Source organism: Ornithorhynchus anatinus, chromosome 4, assembly GCF_004115215.2.
Source record: "Ornithorhynchus anatinus isolate Pmale09 chromosome 4, mOrnAna1.pri.v4, whole genome shotgun sequence".
NCBI classification, from domain to species: Eukaryota; Metazoa; Chordata; class Mammalia; order Monotremata; family Ornithorhynchidae; genus Ornithorhynchus; species Ornithorhynchus anatinus.
In genome coordinates this window covers 35254688-35276225 of record NC_041731.1, presented here as the reverse complement: position 1 = coordinate 35276225, position 21538 = coordinate 35254688, and the positions used below count along the sequence as shown (strand labels likewise).

The window sequence follows — 21538 nt, the reverse complement described above, 5'->3', positions numbered from 1 at the left end:
GGGAAGCAGCGTGGTCAAGTGGATAGAGCACAGGGCTGGGAGCCAGAAGGACCTGGATTCTACTCTGCCACTGTCTGCCATGTAACCTTGGGCAAGTCCCTTTGCTTCTGTGTGTCTCAGTTACCCATCTACAAAATGGGGATTAATACTCTGAGCCCCATGTGGGACACGGACGGTGTCCAACCTATCATGTATCTGCCCCAGCGCATAGTACAGTGCTTAAAACATAGTAAGCCCTTAAGTGCCATAAAAAAAATGCTGCCTGGGCTCTGCCTCTGTGCAGGTGCTGAATCTGAGATCTGCCCCTGAAACAAGGAGGGGTTCGTACTTGGACTGTTGGAGTAGTGACTGCTCAATGCAGTTTCTCCACAGGCTCTTGCTAGAAAATAAAAGCTAGGAAGAGGAGGCCAAGGAGGGGGAAAGCAGAGGACAGCAGCAGTGAATAATGGGGAGGAGAGGGGGAAAACTGTGAGTGAACCAAATCAAGAGGAATTGAGGCGCAGAGGAGTGAAGTGACTTGCCTAAGTACATCTGCCACCAGGCTCTGGGAGTGTTCAGGTTGCTTAAGGGTAGGGAGCAAAGTACTGCTACTATGGTGAAAAGGAGAATTAAACAGTGGGGAAAAAAGCAAAATAGTCTGTTTTCTGCCTCTAAAGAGGGGAAAGGGGGAAATGGCGGAAATAGAGGAATGTTGACGCTAACTGTATAACCCAGTTGGAAAAATGGCTTTATCTGCTACTAATTTGTATGAAAGGGAGATACACTCTACCAGATATCCAAGGCATATCTTTTTAGCTTTCCAGAATTTCCATCCTCTCCTTGATAGACTGACTTTTGGGGAACTTCTTGAGGTTCCCACCATCGTGTGGGTTGAGAGACTTAGCCTCTAGGAAATAGTTTTTTTTGGATTCAAACACCAGTTAGCAAACCTGAAATGAGGAACAGTATTTAAAATATTCCATAAACAAAATTAGAATGGTCAAAAGAGGGAATCAGTCATAACAAGAACTGCAAAAGTAGTAACATCATCATCAATGGTATTTATGGAAGGCCTCCTAAGTGTGAAACTCTGGGCGTGGGAGAATAGGATGGAAGCAAAGCATGTAGTCATTCATTCAAACGTATTTATTGAGTGCTTACTGTGTGCGGAGCACTGTACTAAGTGCTTGGAAAGTGAAATTCAGCAATAGAGACAGTCCCTCCCCATACTGGGTTTACAGTCTAGAAGGGAGAAGACAGACATCAAACAAGTAAACAGTCACTGCCTTCCAGCAATTCACAATCTAATCCAGGTGGGCAGATAGAAAAAAGCTATTTACAAGTAATAGGAGCAGGGGAAACACAAGGGTATGACATGATATAATTCATTTTGAGTCAAAACTTCTGTTCTGGGAAGTCAGAAAAAAAGCTACGTCCTCTTCTTTGGGTAAAACGGCTAATTTTATTTGGTCTTCAAGGCTGTTTACGGCTAAGTAACCGAGCTACTTCCCTTCCTTTTTGCAGAAATAATTTGGCGAGAGTAGCTTTTGGCAACTCCAGTGTCTCTCTTATTCACATGAAGATACTTAATAACCCAGCCAATTCATTCAGGATTCAGGCAGCCAAGTATGCCTAGTGGCATAGGATGCACAAGGCAGCTGGTTTATGACGAGCTTTGAATGGGAGGTTCACACTCAGGGGAATTTGAGCCCGGTGACAGACTTCCTTCCTCTTTGCTCTGCCTTCAGAGTTGGAGGCAGGAAGGTAGTGTGTGAATTTCTCCCCCCCACAACCCCTCCCCCCTACCCTTCTCTCACAACACCTACAGGTGGCTGGGTCATAGTAGAAAAGCATCCTGTTGTGTTTTGGAAAAGACATGATATCGGAGAAGCAGCGTGGCTCAGTGGGAAGAGCATGGACTTTGGAGTCAGGGCTCATGAGTTCGAATCCCAGCTCTGCCACTTGTCGGCTGTGTGACTGTGGGCAAGTCACTTAACTTCTCTGTGCCTCAGTTCCCTCATCTGTAAAATGGGGATTAAGACTGTGAGCCCCACGTGGGACAACCTGATTCCCCTATGTCTACCCCAGCGCTTAGAACAGTGCTCGGCACATAGTAAGCGCTTAACAAATACCAACATTATTATATAGCTACTGTTGAATCTTATTTTCCCCTCTCAGTCTCCCCCTCCCTGCTACAGTTCGCCTAGGGTGTTCAGACAGGAAAGGCCAATGGGACAGGAAATATTCATTCCCTTTTCCCCTTTTATTTGTTTGATTACTCAATCTGATATTCAGAGAAGTCTCATTTGACCTTGGTGAATCAACCTAGTCCAGAAATTTGGGCCAATCCTGTCTGTTGTTCAGTAGACACCTCCCAATCACCCCTTCCCCCATACTTCAGTTGCTCAAGCTGGAAAATCTAATCATCAAGGGAGCAAATAAATCCACAGGGATTTCCTGTTTTGTTTTGCAGACTAAGAAGTATGCCGATGTGATAATCCCCAGAGGGGTCGACAATATGGGTAAGAGAGACCCTGACCGATTTTACAGATTATCCAGTGGGGTGGAGGGACATCCATTTGTCAGGTTGCATTTGCTGACTGCAGCTTTGCAGTGATGCAAAAAGAAATCCCAAACACTATTATGGAGCTGAGGCAGCAGAAGGCAAGGGCCTTGATCCTATAAACATGCCGCCCTTCAGTGAACTGTTCAAGATTATCACATCCTCCCAGGGTATATTTGAAGTCTAAAGCTGTGGCAGAATAACGTGGGCCATCGATTCGTCATAACTGCCCCTGCTGGGATCGGACACCACTCTGGTCTCCCCGTGTGGAGCAGTCTTTAGATGGATAACTCTGTGTGTTTATTTTGTAAGAGGAGCAGGTGGTAGCCCCTTTTCCCAAGAGCACTACCTCGGGATTGGGGGGTGGGGGAGGTGAACCAAGTGAGCTGCTAATGTCCTTTTTGCTGGAGAATGGGCATCAGCTGTGCGATCTTCCTCTGCAGTTGCCATAAACCTGATTGTGCAGCACATCCAGGACATTCTGAATGGTGACATCTGCAAGTGGCAACGAGGTGGGGCCAATGGACGGAACTACAAAAGGACACTCCCGGAGCCGGGGGACACTACTGCTGTGCTGGTTTCTGGCAAACGGTCCCACCTGGAATCTATCAGCCGGCCCCACTGAGGAAAAGCCCCAGCCGGTTTCTTGACCTCTTGGGTGGCTCTTGGCTGACCACTGTACAGTGAGTGGGGCTGGGGCTGCCCATTTTAAAGTAGAAAGGGGGGGAAGTCAATTTTAATCATGTTACAGAGGGATGCTGGGACAGTCAATCATCCCATAGGAATGACCGTTCATTTCATTCACTGTCCAGCTTGGGGGATGAAGTCTTGTGGACTGCCCCCCTCTTTGTTTTTACCTGCTGTCTTGTTCTATTAAGAGGACAAGGAGCTTTGAAAACCTTTTTTTTTGGCCATGGCCGGAAGGCGAACTCTTGCACTTACTCCCAGCAGGAGGCCAGGTTTTGCACTGAGTTGGGGGAAGCTCTGGGTTTGTCCTGCTGGGAAGCACACAGGTGTGAACCAGAAGGGGTAAGATATGCTATCTTCCCTTAATTGTGTTTACAGGTGGTCTGAGAGGCCCTCCCCCTGAGCAGTCAGTGCAGAAGCAATAGCTTTCATGGTAGCTCCCAGCCATGACTGTGTAGGGTTTTGGCTTGAATGTGACTCAGTAGCTCAGCAAAGCATTCTGGATGGGGTTGCTGCCTCTTCCCTCTGTCCCCAGCCATGTGTGTGGACCTTCAGATTTTACCCAGGGGCAGTATATGGTGCTGAGGCCACTTAGGACATGTTTTTCCATTTAGCATCCTTTGTGCTAAGTTACTTGCTGGACTGTGGAGATTCAAGTGAATTTATTGCACAAGGTAAGCCAGCTGTTGCTACATACACACAGTTCTCTCCCCAGAACCTGATAATGTATAAAGCTAGTCTCCATACAGGCACCAGTTTGTTATTCTTTCTCTAAGGTGCTTAACTCATCATAGTGATTATGCAATACACAAGACTGGGTTGCAGCTCTCTGGCTGCTTTTCTAAAACATAATTACCTAGTTATGCTTCCTTGTTGTGCTGTTTTAGGTTCAATAAACAGACATCAAACCACTAAATTGAATTTGTTCTTTTAATCATTGTTTTGTTAAAAAAAATTAGTCAAGTTTTAGGAAGATGGAAAGGAGGGATATTGTCCGGCCCATCCCTGAGGAATTAAATTAAGTTGCCTAATGTCAAATGGGTGAAAAATCCCCTCATTTTTGAGCTTTTATTAAGTAGGGCCAAAGTACAGCAGCTTTACAGAACTCCATCTTCTTACCTCCTAGGGCTCAGGTTTCTTACTGCAGTTTAAAGCCAGTGGGACACACAGGTTTGGAGGCAGAAGCAGTTCAGCAGTGGGAGAAAAGAGTAACCCGTTACCCAGAAGATGTAGTTTAGTATTTCCTCAGCTACAGCTCTAAGGGTAAGTTCCCTTGCACTTGCATCCAATTCCCCTCCCCTACTGCTCTGACAGGAGCATGTCCAATGATCTTCACCTTCCTAATCCCACCCAACTCTACCTCTTCCTTGCTCAGCCCAGCTTTCCACAGCTGAGCCTTCCGCCTTTTTCAGCGTTTGCGAATAAGGATGTCCCAGCTCTCCTTCCACCGCAGGGCCTTGAGTTCACTTGCGGAGAGAGGCTGCTCCCCGTAGGTAAGCGGGCTGAATGTGTGAAACACCAGGTTCACAGACGAAAACCACACCACAATCAAGGAGCTGAATGTACTCCTTTGGAGCCCGGACCTAAGGGGATAAGAGGACGTATACATCAGTGAAAGGCAACAATGTTTCTAACGCGCTGTCGGGAAGCCTGTGGGAATCAGGTTCCTTCCAGCCCTTCCCCCAGCTCTTTCTTCCCACTTCTACCGGATTGCCAGGAGGTGGAGGTACCTGCAGATGTGATCGCTCACATGCTGCAACACAATGGGGAGCAGAATGATCTGGAAGGTGAGAGCAGGCAAGTAGTGGTAGAGGAACAGTGTCTTCTCCATCATGAAGAAGGGGAGGTAATTCACAGCCCAGCCACCCCAGCACACAGATCCGGCCAACACCCACAGCTTCCAGGAATCTGGAAAGGGTGAAAAAAGAACTTGCAGTCTTCCCCGGACATAATGATGTATACTATCACTAGCCCTCTTCCTTTTATTCTAAGCACATCAAATGATAAGTTTTCACTTCTCTATTTTTCTTCCCTCATCCCTGTAGCGGCAAGCTTTGTTCTCCCTGTCTGACTTCTGCTGGTGTAAATCGAACAGACCACCCTGCCCCTGTGAGCACCTGGATTTAGAGAGTTGTTTGTGCATTCTTAAAACTGCAGGGACCCAAGTAGTCTACAACTGCCACGTGTGGGAAATGAACTGCAAAAGGGAGGCCCTTGGGGAAGATGAAAAAGTCACATTAAATCTCCCCTTTGTTGCACAGAAGGTCCGCCTTACTACTGTGTGGACTGCTAGCTATGTTGGGACCTGTAAGGTTCCACTTCGGCTTGGGGCTCGGTGGAGGATGTCCGGCTGTCGGATCTGCTTGCAAATAAGTGGTAACTGCCAACCTTCAGGGATGTCACAAATGTTTCTCCTCCGTCTGACCAGATACCACAAGAAGAGAAGCATGTAGGTCAGTGTGGCCACGTTGGCTGAAGACCAGGTCAGTGGGTTCCCCAGGAGATGAATCTGAGCCTGTAAGCACATGGAAGCCCAGCTCTCAGCTCACGGCAACACACTCCAGTAAAAATCACAAACGCCCCCCACAACTTCTGGCTGTCCAGCTCATCTAATGCTTTGCCAAGTCGGACCAGGTTGGTTTATGCAGCTTCTCAATGCCAGCTGCAAAGGAGCTCAATTGATGTCAGTCTCTTTGTTCTATCATGTCAGCAAGTTCCCATTCTGCACTTTGAAAGTCATTTCCTACCTAGAGCAGAAATGAGCTATATATATTTAAATTGCCTGGCCATTGCTTTAAAATTGCTCTCTGAAAGCAAAAGCTAGCAGAATTTCAGAATGACCCCCTTTCTACTGACTTTAGTTCCTTAGTGTGTGGGAACTGCAGCCGTGTACTGGTGGCCAAGCTTTTAGATTAAAGGCAGCTTCTGCTGTGGCCTCAAAGAAATGTAGACAGCCTAGAGTGAACTTCCTTTGAGGGTGGGGTCTTAAGACTGCATAGAAAGCCCCTTGCCTAATTACCTAAACATCTACAGTGAAAGCCCCACAACTTCTTCTACTTACACTTGTAGTGGGATGTAGCCAATAAGCAATGTTTGTATCCAGCGTGATCCACTCCAAGGGAGAAGAGCTGTACTTGTGTTCAGTGTTTTCACCTTTTAAAGTTAGCATTTTCCACTGCAATAAAACCAAAGAATCACACATGTTAAAGAGGTGGTTTGGAAAGAAATCTGGCCTTTAGTTTCTAGTACCCAGGGAGGAAGATTATATTAAGAAGTGGATATATAAGCACATGCCATATTTTGCAGTCTTTTCTACTCCTCTAATCTTTCCTCTGGTACATCTGCTTTTAGTGGGTGTTTACTCAACCCCACCTAACCTGCCTTCAGATGCATAAAAAAATTGCCTTTGAGTCTTTGAAAAAAGGACTGGGCTTCAGTTCTCAGTCCAGAGATAAAGGGCAATAAACTTCCAATTAATGGGGCTTAAAAACACTTCAGTTTGTTTAAGCTCTAAGTGGAGGCAATGAATACTACTGCTGAAATTAACCAATTCCAGACCTCTCTCTCCCCCAACCCAATTATCCCAAATTTAATTTACCTGCAGTTCAGAGAATCTGGCCATGAAACTGAGGTTTTTGCTGATGTCAATCTGGGTGGGTAAGTGCAACTCCAACTCCCTCTCCTTCTGCTCTTGGCCTGAAGAAATTTAAATTAAGGCACGTATTCGGAAGCTCTGATTTTCTTGGAGTTCAAATAAACCCTTGTCAAAGCTGCCCGATATATTACTCCACATTCAAAGAAACTCAGTTTTGGCATTTTTTGACCCCTCTCACTGACAAGCATCCCAAAAAACACATTAAAAGTGCTTACAAAATTTAGCTAGCTAGGGCTTTTGGGGGATGAGGGTTCTAGAACTGAAATGCAACAGGCATGGGTGGGTGAGTAGAGAATGATGAAGAATGTAGGCAGGAGTGAAGGATAAATGCAAAACCCCTCTCCCCACTGCAAAATAATTACTCTGAAGCTGCTTATACTAGACAGACCCTTTGAAGCAGCGTGGCTCAGTGGAAAGAGCCAGGCTTAGGAGTCAGAGGTCAAGTGTTCAAATCCCAGCTCTGCCACTTGTCAGCTGTGTGACTGTGGGCAAGTCACTTAACTTCTCTGTACCTCAGTTACCTCATCTGTAAAATGGGGATTAACTGTGAGCCTCACGTGGGACAACCTGATTACCCTGTATCTACCCCAGTGCTTAGATCAGTGCTCTGCACATAGTAAGCGCTTAACAAATACCAACATTATTATTATTATTATTGTCCTAGTTCAGGTTAAGGGTTTTTGTTTGTTTTTTTTAAGGACAATACAGTTCATTAAACACAACCATACTTTTTCCATATCGGTGTTCCTCCACATTCCATGCCATGCTCTGGTGGTAGCCCCTGGAGAGCTTTTCTCCAATTATCTCAAGTTGCCGGTAGCCCCAATCAGGTAAAGATGCTCCACTGAGCTATAGGGGAAAAAAAAGAAGATTGAATTGATTTAAGGCAAACCACCTTCATTCAGTTCAACCAGGCCATGGCCAAAGAGAGTGGCTCAACCCATTCGAATGGCTGAAATCAGGAAACTGGAACCTTAAGCATTATTTAGAATAGGCTAAAAGGGTCACTGTTCAGTTAAAACAAGGGCATGCCAGGACCCCCAAGTGGACCTCCTCACCTCCGATCTATCCTTCCGAAGGCTGCTCAACCTTGTAATGAGCAAAGGCAGGAGCCCCTGAGCTAGAGAACTCTTACCTTCAGTATCGCTGAGGTGTTCACGTGGACAAATCGAACCTCCGACAAGATGGTCTTCCACACATCTGTGTCTGATTCCCGGTTTAGGATGTCCTGGAATGAGATCTTGTTCTGTGACTGTTTGCCAACCTCTGGCCTGACCAATGGTCATATACAAGACAGTTTGCTTAGGGAAAACTTAAGTTCAATCAAAAATACCCCCTCTAACTCTGAGCCTACAAAGAAACGAGACTCATTCAAATGCATCTCCAGCTTTCCCAAGGTACCAATAGACCATTAAACCTGCCTCCATTCACATTCTCCTACTCCTATGTACTTGGTGACGTGCCTGTGTAGGGAACGTCAACCTCTCACATAGCAGCTCAGGGTCTGTTACAAGTTTAAAAAGGGTTTCTCTTGAATGTTCATAGACCGTTTCCACAGGAGAGCTCATGGTGCAGCCTTTGAACCATGAACATTTCTGAAACAGTGAATAGAAGATGGAGCAGAGAAGAGACGAGCATCAAGATAAACGAGGTACACAAGCCAGTTGCTCACTTCCGGCAGAGGCACTCCCGGTTCCTTGCTGCTCCTGTTTCCAGCTATTGGCTTCACTTTCTCCTTTTACCTTTTTATTAATCTTAGCTCAGTCATATTTCAAGTTTTTCCTATGCTCCCAACCCCTGAAATCTCTTGAAAAAATAAAGGATTATTCCTGAGTGCTCTAAGTGCTTTTCCCCAAAGCGGACCTGACTGGAGGGGTGTGGTGGCTGTGGGTATTTCCTGGGCTCAAAGTAGAGCTACAAAGAGTGACATGGTACAGGCCTTGTTGAGCTTCACTGCTTTTTGGGAAAGTGACCAGGGAAATTCTGGAACTAGCCTAGGTCACATGCTGTATTATACCAACGGCACCCTTAGTAATAATAATAACGATGGAATTTGTTAAGCACTTACTATGTGCCAAGCACTGTTCTAAGCACTGGGAAGTAACAGGATCCCAAAAGCCACTGATCTGAGAATCAACAGGCAGCATGCCCTAGTGGAAAGTGCACAGGACTGGAATTCGGGAGATCCAAGTTCCAGCCCTAACTCTACCATTTATTATTATTATTGTTAATAATAATAATTTATTTGTTAATCACTTACTCTGTGCCGAGCACTGTACTAGGCGCTGGGGTGGATACAAGCAAATCGGGCTGGACACAGTTCCTGTCCCACATGGGACTCACAGTCTCAATCCCCATTTTATAGATGAAGGAACTGAGGCCCAGAGAAGTGAAGTGACTTGTCCAAGGAAACAGCGTGGCAGAGAAGCAGTGTGGATTAGTGGAAAGAGTCTGGGCTTGGGAGTCAAAGGCTGTGGGTTCTAATCCCAGCTCTGCCACTTATCAGCTGGGTGACTTTGGGGAAGTCACTTAACTTCTCTGTGCCTCAGTTACCTCATCTGTAAAATTGGGATTAAGACTGTGAGCCCCATGTGGAACAACCTAATTACCTTGTGTCTACCCCAGCGTTTAGAACAGTGCTTGACACAAAGTAACAAATATCATCATCATCATCATACAGCCGACAAGTGGCAGAGCTGGGATTAGAACCCATGACCTTCTGACTCCCAGGCCCGTGCTCTATCCACTACACCATGCTGCTTCTCCTTTTGCTTACTGTGTGACCTTGGGCAAAATCACAACTCTGTGCCTCAGTTTCCTCATCTTTTAAAATGGGACTAAAATACTTGTTTTTTTCTCCCTCTTAGGCTATAAACTCTGGGCTGGGTCAGGGACTTCCTCTGTTTGACCTGATAAAACCCCAAAATTTGGTGCATAGTAAGTGCTTAACAAGTGCCATTATTATTAATAATGTCATTCATCACTGACTCACCACTCTCCAGAGGTTCTGTGCTGGCATGGAGATGTTGTAGTCAATGTAACAGGAGATTTCTTGAGAGTGGGGACTTAGTGGTGCTGCAACATCATGCCTGTAAGACCCAGACACACACTTAGTGCCAGGAACCTCACAAACCATTTGCTGGGGTCTTTCACCTCTTGGGGATCTGGTTTAACAAATCACACTCGCAGACCCAAAGACTGGGTTAAACAGGAGAAGGAATTACATAAGGTGCTTCCACAATGCTGCACAACCTCTACAACTCATTTAATGATCTGCAAAGATATGGACAATGGATTGAGAGTAGAATCTAGAATATGTGTGTAGTGGAATAGGAAAATAGCCACATCTAAGGTAAGATGATATGGAATCAGTAAGAGTGTCACTGGATGTTGTTTCTCTAGTTAAAGTAGCCAACTACATAGCATATCCCAGCACTCAGTAGGTAGATTAAAATATAGAATGAGACTGTCCTGTCCCAGTTGATGCTCACAATCCAGGTATTATTAATATTACTATGGCATTTAAGTGCTTATTACGTACCAGGCACTGTACTAAGCGCTATACAAGCAAATTGGGTTGGACACGGTCCCTGTCCCACGTGGGGCGCCCAGTCTCGCTCCCCATTTTACAGATGAGGTAATAGGCACAAAGAAGTGAAGTGACTTGCCCAAGGTTACGCAGCAGACACCCTCTTTTGCTATGGACCTCAAATCGTCTGGTAAATAGAGTTATCCTCACTTTGCAGAAGGGTAAAGGAAGTCAGATACAGCCACCTGCTTGCTGTTCTATGGTGGAAGACAAGGGAACGAAACGGGAGGCTTGCCCAGGTTGGGCACCTCACTCTGAAAATGTAACTGCCTGGCCCACATTTCAGGACAGTACAAGAGAAAGTCACGTATACGATGACAGGCTTACTCACTGCTAACACTTAGTGCCTAATATGGAATTAGGAATTAGGGAATTAGGTATGGAATATCTAATATGGGTGAACTCTTCTTGACCTAGGTTGCCTAGTAATGGATAAGCAGGAATCGCACCGAACCGTAGTCTGATCAGTGAGAACACCCCCAAGGGAGCAATAGACAAAGCCACCTACGTGTTGAGGAGGCGGGTGGTGATTCCATGGACCAGTTGCACAATATCTCCATGCCGTACAGGCTGCGGCGGGCTATTCACCACTAATTTATGCCTGGGTGAGGGAGAGAATTCAATCATATTTATCGACTGCCTACTCTGCAAAGCAGTGTACTAAGTGCTTGGAGAGAAGTATCTGAATCCCCAGGGACAGGAAAAGCTTAGGTTGTACCAGGCATATGTCCAACGACAACGCAGATCGCTAGTGACAACTAGGAAGCAATAGCATATTGACCCAATCCCAGTGACCCATTAATTAATTGAACCCATTAATTAATTGACCCATTAATAAGATTCTGGAGCATCCAAATCAAATCAGCAGGATCCTCATGTAATACAAAAAGGAGGGACCGAACACAGCATTTTCTTTTCCACACTCTGATTATTACCCAGATCACCTCCACTTTGTTGCACGTATCAAGACAACTGTCTATGACTGCTGTAATGACCACCCTCTCTCCCGGTCCAAACAGTAGTGATAATGGTATTAGTATTTCCTGAGTCCCCACTTGTGGTGCACTGTATTAGATGCTTGGAAAGTACTAAATAAAGAAGTGACATGCTCTCTGCCCACCAGGAGCTTATACTCTAATGGAAAAGGGACATAGATGGAGCTGGTCACTTCCAAATACGGAGAGGCACAGAGTCTATACGCAGTGCAAAAGCTGCTTATACTCACGTTCCAGGATCCTTCACAATCCACCAGTTATTGACGTCTTTGAAGGGATAACACGTCACCTGTTGCTGGTGGGAGCTCCCTCGGCCATTCTCATATCTGGACAGGAAGGAGTGAAAACAAAAAAGTGGTTGAGTCAAATACATAGCCAGGCTACCATTCAACTGATTAATGATATTTACTGAATGTCTACTGAGTGCTAAGTACTGCAAAACCTTGGAAGACCTTATAAGCTCTCAGCTCTCAAAAATCTTCTATTTTGAAGATCCTTTTGAACCAACAAAAATAATTTTAAAATAGTGAATGCAGGAAAAAGAATAAGGATAAAGAAGAAAGTAGTACAACTCTATCAGGTTGAAAGTGCTGAATTAACAAATGTAAAACTATATAAGAAAAATATATATATGTATGAATATTGAAGATAGGAATAAAATGCACGACTGGCCTTAAGCACTCTAGCCTCTTCCCACTTTGATTATATTTTTAGACTAAATGGCACTCAAACTTAGACTATATACATATGTATATATATACACATACAGATATACGGTGCGTGTATACACATAAACACACACGTCCTCCCATCACTTGCTTTTACAGCTTCACTGGCAAAACATGAATCTTTGAGTCTTCTCAAAAAGAGACTGCTAAAAGTGTCAGTGAAACTGAATTAGCCTCGCTGAAGCCCCCTACAAGATAGAGATGATTTTTCCCACAGGAAATTTAATAGGAACCCTGCCCTAAAACACCCAATGATACTTTATCTGCATCTCGGGGCAGAAAAGATGACCTTCCTTACCTGATGGGGTAGGTGTTTTTGTGAGAATGAAGCCAACAGGGCATAGGTTTGCTTAAGACATTTCTCAATGTGATCTGGGAGCCATAGGCTACCTCGAGTGGCTGGCCTTGTGTGATCCGAGCTAATCCTCCCTAAGAGACAAAAGCAAATAGCCTAGACAGTAAGAGAATCAGTAACAGCATTAGACATATTTTGGCAAATAGCCCATAGACAAAACCTGGCTGGGTAGGAATGTTAATTTCTTTTATTTTACTCCAATGAACATCCTGGGGTGGTGGTAGGAAAGTATACAAATGCTTGATAAATTATTAACCTTTTTTTTTATGATATTGGTTAAGTGCTTACTATGTGCCAGGCACTCACGGCTGGGGTAGATACAGGGTGGACACAGTCCCTGTCCCACATGGGGTTCACAGTCTTAATCCTCATTTTACAGATTAGGTGACAGGCCCACAGAAGTTAAGTGATATGTCTAGGGTCACACAGCAGAGGGGCGGCAGAGATGGGATTAAAAATCCAGGTCCTCTGACTTCTAGGCCTGGGTTTTATCCAGTAGTCCATGCTTCTTGCCCCATCTGGCTTCCTCCACTAAATGAGGTATAAATATGTCTAGTGACCAGATTCTGCAGGACTCCATTCGCAGCGTGGCTCAGTGGAAAGAGCACGGGCTTTGCAGTCAGAGGTCATGGGTTCGAATCCCAGCTCGGCCACTTGTCAGCTGTGTGACTTTGGGCAAGTCACTTAACCTCTCGGTGCCTCAGTTACCTCATCTGTAAAATAGGGATTAAGACTGTAAGCCCCACGTGGGACAACCTGATTCCCGTGTCTACCCCGGCGCTTAGAACAGTGCTCGGCACATAGTAAGCGCTTAACAAATACCAACATTATTATTATATGTTCACAAAGTTTCCACAGGATCTGCATCATCTCAGAAACAGAAAATTTAAGAGCCAAAACTACCACTGTCCCTCAGGTTACCAGCATGGTCTGTTCACGAAGGATGGGGAAATAAATGCATGTAATCAATTTCCCAATTTTGACCAAGTCACTGCTTCCATCCAGATCGCAATCGGTGGTGCTTGCATAAGACATATTTCAGCCTGATATTTCCACTGCACTGCCGCTTGTTTCACACTCATCCTTACCTCTAAGCTGGCTTGGAAAGCACTCGACATGATCTGATCATGGGGTCCAGAGCGATTCAATAACACCAAATGAACGTAGAAGAAAGAGAGATACAGGATTACTGGAATAATCACTAGAGCCACTCCTCTAGCTAGCAAGTGACACAACAGAGAAACCTGTGAGAAAACAAAAAATAAGTAGTTTTATCTCTTCCTGGCATTAAGTTTAGAAGTTAGAGTTTCTGAACTCTACTAATCTTCTGAAAGCCCAATGTTCTTTTAATTCAAAATGAGCTGCCAATACCTTTCAGTACCTACATTTGATATAGTTTGGTCTCCAATCAAGTGCCAGGTGTGTACTGCAGCAATGGTGAGCAGCAGCATGTAAGTGAAAAGGCCCATGTATTTTACCCTGAAAACACACCATGAGAAAATAAAACCAGGGCATGAAAAAGGAGGTGACACAAAAAAATACTCATACAGAAAGCATTACACTTACCCAACAGCACAGGAACAAGCAACTCCAGTCAGGATTAGCCAAAACCACCAGGTGGTAGAAAATGAGCTTGGGGGAGAAAACAGAAAGGCAAAACAGAATCAAAATGAGAAATCTTTGAAACAGACTCCAAGATTGGTGTATATATCTCTATACATATGTCTATATATAGATATATATATGGCATTTGTTAAGTGCTTACTATGTGCCAGGCACTATGTGGATACAAGCAAATATGGTTGGACACAGTCCCTGTCCCATGTGGGACTCCTAGTCTCAATCCCCATTTTCCCAATGAGGTAACTGACACCCAGAGATGTGAAGTGACTTGACCAAGGTCACACAGCAGACAAGTGGCTGAGCTAGGATTCGAACCCATGATCTTCTGACTCTCTGAAACATCTGTGGTAGAAAAAGCACCAGGTGCCACAGAAAAATTCACATCAAATTGTGGCCTCAGTTTCAGGGCATTCCTGTCTTCTGGGCAAATATCTCTCCAGTTTGGCAGAACTTATAAGGAAGCCAAAACAAGTGTAGAAATACATTATGGGGCAAGATACTTAAGTATTTCTATGAATCAATCAGGAACAGGTTGTGTGTGAATGGGCAAGTACACACATGGGTAGGTCAATTAACGGCATGTACCTGATGAAAGTAGTCTACAGGATAAGGCCTTATTTACATGTACATATAATTTAAGAGCTTGACAGATGTTTCCTCAAGCAAACCCCCAAACAAAAGGACCCTAAAATTCCCCAGCTTCTCTCGCATTCTCTTCATATGTGGGGTGGGGACCGTGTTTGACAATCTGCTGCAGTTTTTAGTACAGTGCTTGGCACTTAGTAAGTGCTTAAGTAGCACAATTATTATTACTGTATCTAAAAATGGAGACTCCCAATTCTCCTTACCTGTGCTTTCGGGAATTGGAAAACTTTAAGTAGGACAACACAGCCAGCAGATTAAAAAAGATTAGTATTGATTCCAAAAGCATCAGCCTGGACTGAGTGACCAGAGAATTCTCTGTTATGAAAGAGAAAACATAACCAGATGAAGGTAGATGTATGTTTCATGTAAACGACTCAGAAAAATTTCCCTAGAGGCATCGGAAAGCAAAAGTAAGTTTCTTTCATCTCCTCATAAACCTAAAACGTAAAAAAAAGCTCTCTTTGAAGCATCTGCCAATTCATTACTCCATCTATTATTGGGCGATCCTGAGGCACGGACACTGATCCAGGAGGTGAAGTGAAGCTGGAGTATGGATCTTCTTGCCGACCTGTGGCCAACAAACCACCCCGGCAAACTCTCCCAGTTTGTGATGTGGGACCTCTTTTAGGACAGTAAATCCGCCTACAAAATGACTGCTAGTCTGGCAAGTTCTCTGGGGGCGGAGGGGAACTTGCTTCTAGGTGCGGAGCTATTGAAATGGGCAGCATTTCTGCAATAGGGTTACTGGAGGTGAATTCGTCATTGGACAGCCGCCCAAGAGCACTAAGCTTATTGCCAGTTCTTAGTTAAAAATTTTAAAAGCACCCTAGCACCCTCTTGTGCCCCTTACAAGTTCACTTTCAAATTGTCGTGGTCATAGAAGGAATCCTGGTGATCACCCCCTGCAAACTCCCAAGTGGCAATGTGATCTGATAGTCTGTAGGGAGCAAATCATAGTTAAAAAGAAATATATTTACAGGTCCTTTGTATTACTCATGAAAAATTTAAATATGTTGCCTTCTCCCTTGTTACTGCCCCCGCCCACCCATTCAACAAAAGATTGACCCCACCATCCTTCCTCACCCTGAATTTGCCACTCCAGGCCAGAAACTCCAGGGACCGATTACAAAATCAGGCCTCAGGAGTAGTAAGCACTTAACAAATGTCACAATTAATAATTATTATTATGGCAGGGCAGGAGAGGGGCCGGTTGAATAGGGCTTGCCAACAGAATGTCTTACTCAAGCCATCGCACTACTACCATATCTCAGAAGATTCAGAATAGCTGCTGGTCTGCTCCAAATCCTGCAATAAGAGTGGGTGACAAAAAACATAGGTCTTACCGAACAGAATCAGCAACGCTGCTCCAAATGCGGCACAGTGAGAAAAGTGGAGCTCTAACACAATCTGGTAGGCTAATGGGATGCAGAGGGCCCCCGCTACGGCGGGCAGAAAACGCAAGGACCACACTGGCACATTCTGACTGTACTCTGAAAAACAAATCCCACACCGGTATGAAGACCCCAGCACTGGAGGAAGTTTTCAAAAGGACCAGGGGGCTGGTACTTTCACAGAAATTGATAAGCGGCCTATTGGTCTAGAGCTGTAATTGAGCAGGCCAAAAGGTGACTCCGTGCTCTGCATCTTCTCAGCTTTTAAGAGCAAAGCAATATATAATGTGGATGTGTGTTAATCTACCTAGTTCGAGTGTGATTTTTTTTTAAGGTTGCAAAATGTTTAGCGCTATTTCATCCAACATTCTGAACGGATAGCTTGTTGATTTAGTCACCCTTTAAACTCTCATCAACTCAGCTTTCCCTAACATCTCATCAATTCATACCACTTATCCTAAGTGACAGTATAAAGCTTATCTCATCCACTGGTCAGCAGCACTCTGAAACAAAAATGTAGAGTGCACTCACAGGGAACAAGGAATTGTATTAATTATTGTTCATGTCACTGGTTTGTAACATTAAAATGATGACATACTCAAATAGTTACATTTTGTTCTTCTAGATAACCACAATATCACTTCATGGAAAATTATACTTCCCTCCCCATTCCCTTATCTGACCCTGGCCCTCCCCTTATGCTCCAATTCTGAGGTGAATTTACGATGAAAATGTAATGGGGATATTTTCTGATGGATGATTTTTAAAAATGTGCCCCTGGAGCCATCTCTCTTCTCCACCAGCTTTCCAACTGCTTCTGGAAAGTACAGACTCCTGGACAACAATATTTCTTATTCTGCTCCCTCAAAATTCACATCTCTGGTGAACATTCTCACTGAATCAATCAACCCACAGCTGCCAGAACCAAACCCAAAAAATTAATGATCACGCAGTTCTAACGTGTGGAAATGGAAAATGAGATCTGAAGAATACATCTTACCTGCTCCGATTCTGTTCCACACAAAGTTACCATCAAATCCTCCTAAATAACCTAAAATGAGAGAAGTATTTCAGTACAGAGAGACACAGTTGAACAGGAGAAAGACAGAGATAGAGACATTTCCTCAGTATAAGTGAACTCAGTTAGTAAAACCACAGTTCTGGTTAACCACAGCCTTTCAATTTACCTTTCTATCCTTCTGGGGTGTGTTTGGTTCTCTATAATAGTCTGACAAGACGATATCTACTGTTCATACAGTATGAGATTCTATTTTCCTCACTTTTAAAAGATCTGCCTTAAACTTAGTGGACTAATGATCATGATGTGCTCCATTAATCCAGTTAATGCTTTTTCTATTGTAACTTCATCTTCAAGTGTTAGAACTGTTAACTAGCCACATGCCAGCGATTTATAAGTGACTTGAACTAAATTCCTGAATTTTTGATCCGATTTGATCACAAGCCAAAACCAAATACTATTTTCTTTAAAAAAAGAGGAAACACTTCTTAGGCAAAACACTCCCCAAATTACCACCATGATCTACCTCCAAAAGCCAGCAGCATATGGCCAAACGGTGGGCCACTCCCATCCAAAAAGAAGGTCCGCTTCATGTACAATGAAATGAACTGTCCGTAGTATACTTCATCAAAACTGGAACACCAATTAAAAAACTATTATGAGTGACTGGAACGCTTTAGTAGCAGGCAAGAGACTCATAATAAAAATAATAATAATTGTATTTGTTAAGCGCTTACTATATGCCAGGCACTGTAGTAAACGCCGGGATGGATATCAGCAAATCGGGTTGGACACAGTCCCTATCCCAGGAGGGGCTCACAAGTCTCAATCTCCATTGTTACAGATGAGGTAACTGAGGCACAAAGAAGTGAAGTGACTTGTCCCAGGTCGCACAGCAGAAAAATGACGGAGCCGGGATAAGAACTCATGACCTTCTGACTCCCAGGATCATGCTCCATCCATTATGCCATGCTGCTTCCCATGACTCATGAGTGCATTTAGCAAACACATGGAAACCAATTGTCAATGAGATACTAACCAACTGATGAAATTCTGGACTAACCTTCTCCTAGAGTTACATGCCTGGAGTTTTATACATGCAGCAGGAATGCTCCTGCAAGACACAGGAAGAAATTGCTGCTACCGTCGAGCTGTTATCTAAATTTGTCCAGAAAAAAGCATGGGTCTTAAATTTGTGTTTTCAGTGGGTGATCCAAGTTTAAGCTATTCTGCAAACTTTTAAAACTACTGAATCCATCAGCAAGTATTGAATGACCATGGTTTTCAAGGAGTCTCTATAAGATAAGCAGGGTGGAAAATCAACTTAATGAAATGTGTACGAACTTTAAAAAAGAGAATAGGTACGTGTAAATGACACAACATCAGTTTCAAAGCCCTTTCACACAGACAACAGCAAGAATTTCCCATTTTAAGAAGGAAAAACCACAAACATTTTATATTACCTAATAAAGAATCTTGGCTAAGCAGCGTGGCCTAATGGAAAAAGTACTAGCCTGGGAGTCAGAGGATGTAGGTTTTAATTCTGCCTCTGCCACTCGTCTGCTCTGTGACCTTGGGCAAGTCACTTAACTTCTCTGTGCCTCAGTTTCATCAACAGTAAAATGAGGATAAAACCTGTTTTCTCTCCTATGTAGATTGCGAGCCCCATGTAGGACAGAGACTATGTCTGACCTGATTGATCTGTATCTATCCCAGTGCTTAGAACCATGTTTGACACACAGTAAGTGCCTAAGAATAACATTAAAACAAGTTAGGCTGTAAACTGCAATTCAAATAATTGCCATGGACACCTGCAGTTTAATCCTCAAATTGTGCCTGGCATCAAAATAGGTTCATTTTTAAACTACAGGAATACATAAAAATTCCCGTGGCTATATAGATGTGTGTGTGTGCTCCATACATCTATGTAACTTCATCTCCAAATGTTAGAGCTGTGAACTAGCCACATGCCAGCAATTTATAAGTGACTTTAACTAAATTCCTGAATATATATAAAGGCAAAGGGGCATGTCCTGCTGTGATTTTCAGGAATCTGAAATCCTTATCTTTGCAACTGAAAGATTATATTAAAAATGAAAAATACGTGACTATTTGCACCATTATACTATCGGGAAATGAAGAAAAAAGGCAACTTACACAACAGCCCGGGGATAGGACAGTTTCCATAAGCGGCTCACCAGCCCCGCTACTGTCAGGGCTACCAAGCTCAGGTTGATCTTCACGGTCACTACAATTGGGCGCTTCAAAATGCCCAGCATCCTGTAGAAAAGCTGATTCTGGTGCACTAGAATGTGAAAGGTACAAGCTGTAGTCCACCATGCAGGAGCTGATGATCCAAGAGCTTGTTGGGACTCTTAAAATCTGGGGAAAACGATGGGATCCCCAGTGTAGCTGGACTGACAAGAAGGAGGGGTGTCAGAGAGAGGGATGGGGAAATACTTTGGGAATATGTGGGGTACAATTTTAATTCACTTGGAATAAAAAATACAGCAATCGACAACGAATGAGACAGCCTGGTGGATAGTTTGGGGGAAAAAAAAGGACTGGGAAGGAGAAAGAGGGAGAAGCAATAGAAAAAATATTTTTCAAAGACCAAAATTCTTAGTCACAATATTCTCTTTGAACACAGAAGTAACTCATTTGGTGTTCCATGCAAGTTTCACCAATTCGAATCCACTGAGTCTGGGAATACTATTTCATCCATATAATTCATATTACAGACAGCATTCATAACACCTATTAGGCATACAAAAACATGGTACGGTCTTGGTGTGTTCAAAGCACAACAATGAATATGGGTCACACGTCGACAATCTGGAATCCATCTCTTCCTTGGTGTGAGGGACGGTGGCTTTCTGACCTTCCACCACTGATACTAAGATACTTTCTCCGAATTTTCAGGATTTTAACCTAAGCGTGGTACCCACCGGCCTCCTGCAACCTGGGGCGAGCCACTCCATCGAGGCCGGAGGGACAGGGGCAGTGGGGAAATGACTTGGGCCGGGTGTCCCGGTGATGCTGGGACTCACCCCCACTCCAAAGTTGGGGAGGGGGAGGTGCAGCTTACCTGGGGCCTTGGGGGTCCATCAGGTCGCCCCGTTGGCGGCTGGTGGATGTAGCGAGTTCGATTACCGTCTCAACTTTGGCACTTGTGTCCTGGGGGAGGTGGTAGAGGAGGGAGGGTTTTTAAAATGAATGGGGCAATCAGACCAAGGTGCAAAACATCCCCCCCATCTCACCCCACCGCTAACCCTAACTCACTCTCCCTATCCCTCCACCTCCTTAGTCCCCACTTCTCCTCTCTCCCCACATCTCCCTTCCTCCCAATCCTTCCACCCCCTCCCCCTCCCATTCTTTCACCCGCCCCCCTCCCTCCTCATCCTTCTACCACCCTTCCACTTCCCTCACCGGCTTCTCCTCCTTCCCCCATCCCTCCCTCCTCCCTCCCATCCCTCCCCACTTCTCCCCTCCCTACTCCTCCTTCCCATCCCTCCCCATCTTCTCCCTCCCCCCCTCCCCCTCCCCCTCCCCCCTTCCTGCACCCCCCTCCCCCCCACCCTTCCCCCCTACTCCCTCCACCCGCTTCCCCCTACTCCCTCCACATCCCATCCCTTTACCCCCTTCCCCCACCCCCTCCCTCCCCACCCTCTCCCTCCACTCTATCCCACCCCTTCCCTCCTCCTTCCTGCACCCCCTCCCCCCTTCCCATCCCTCCCACCCTCTCCCTCCCCCCACCCCATGCCCCCCACGCTCTCCCTCCTCCTTCCTGCACCCCCTTCCCTCTCCCCTCCTTCTCATCCCTTCCCACCCTCTCCCCCCACCTCCCTCCACCCCTCCCTCCTCCTTCCTGCACCCCCTCTTCCCATCCCTCCCCACCCTCTCCCTCCACTCTCTCCCCCCTTCCACCCCCCATCCTTTTATCCCCCTTTCCCCCACCCCCTCCCTCCTCCTCCCTGCACCCCCTCCTCCCTCCCTCCCCCTTCCCCCGCCCCCCCCTCCATCCTTGCTTTGCTCTGCTGTCTCCCCCCTTTTACCCTCTGAGCCCTTTGTTGGGCAGGGCTGGTCTCTCTCTGTTGCCCAGTTGTACTTTCCAAGCGCTTCGCCCAGTGCTCTGCACACAGCAAGCGCTCAATCAATACAATTAATTGAATGAATGAATGAATGCATTTCCCCCCCCCCGACCCCCCCCCCCATCACCTCCAGCTCTGGGCGCGCTCAGCTCCGCTTCGCGAGGACCGGCTCCGCCGCGGGCACGCGCACGGGCACGCACGCACGCGCACGCACACCCG

General features: G+C 45.2%; 2 protein-coding genes across 4 annotated transcripts in view; one reads left to right on the top strand and one right to left on the bottom strand.

The window, feature by feature from the left end:
- Positions 1 to 4145, top strand: part of UCK1 (uridine-cytidine kinase 1) — an 11800-nt gene extending 7655 nt beyond the window's left edge. For both annotated transcript variants that reach the window (XM_029062457.2, XM_039911774.1), the window contains exons 6-7: positions 2453 to 2501; positions 2986 to 4145. In XM_029062457.2, coding sequence (XP_028918290.1) covers positions 2453 to 2501; positions 2986 to 3167 — 231 coding nt within the window. In that variant the 3' untranslated portion in view covers positions 3168 to 4145. The remainder of the gene's footprint in view (positions 1 to 2452; positions 2502 to 2985) is intronic.
- POMT1 (protein O-mannosyltransferase 1) lies at positions 4146 to 21538 on the bottom strand. 2 transcript variants are annotated; one of them, XM_029062455.2, is made up of 21 exons: positions 21447 to 21538; positions 20317 to 20405; positions 19386 to 19533; positions 17755 to 17861; positions 17211 to 17261; positions 16163 to 16309; positions 15023 to 15134; positions 14118 to 14183; positions 13937 to 14030; positions 13640 to 13795; positions 12495 to 12625; positions 11699 to 11794; positions 10982 to 11074; positions 9877 to 9973; positions 8020 to 8112; positions 7613 to 7733; positions 6828 to 6925; positions 6291 to 6404; positions 5618 to 5744; positions 4960 to 5137; positions 4146 to 4812 (listed from the first exon to the last, which is right to left on the bottom strand). In XM_029062455.2, the coding sequence occupies exons 3-21, from the start codon at positions 19505 to 19507 to the stop codon at positions 4638 to 4640; spliced, it is 2178 nt and encodes a 725-aa protein (XP_028918288.1). In that variant the 5' UTR covers positions 19508 to 19533; positions 20317 to 20405; positions 21447 to 21538; the 3' UTR covers positions 4146 to 4637. The 2 variants fall into 2 exon arrangements, with proteins under 2 accessions (XP_028918288.1, XP_028918289.1); XM_029062456.2 differs by having other exon boundaries at positions 4569 to 4812; positions 13640 to 13672.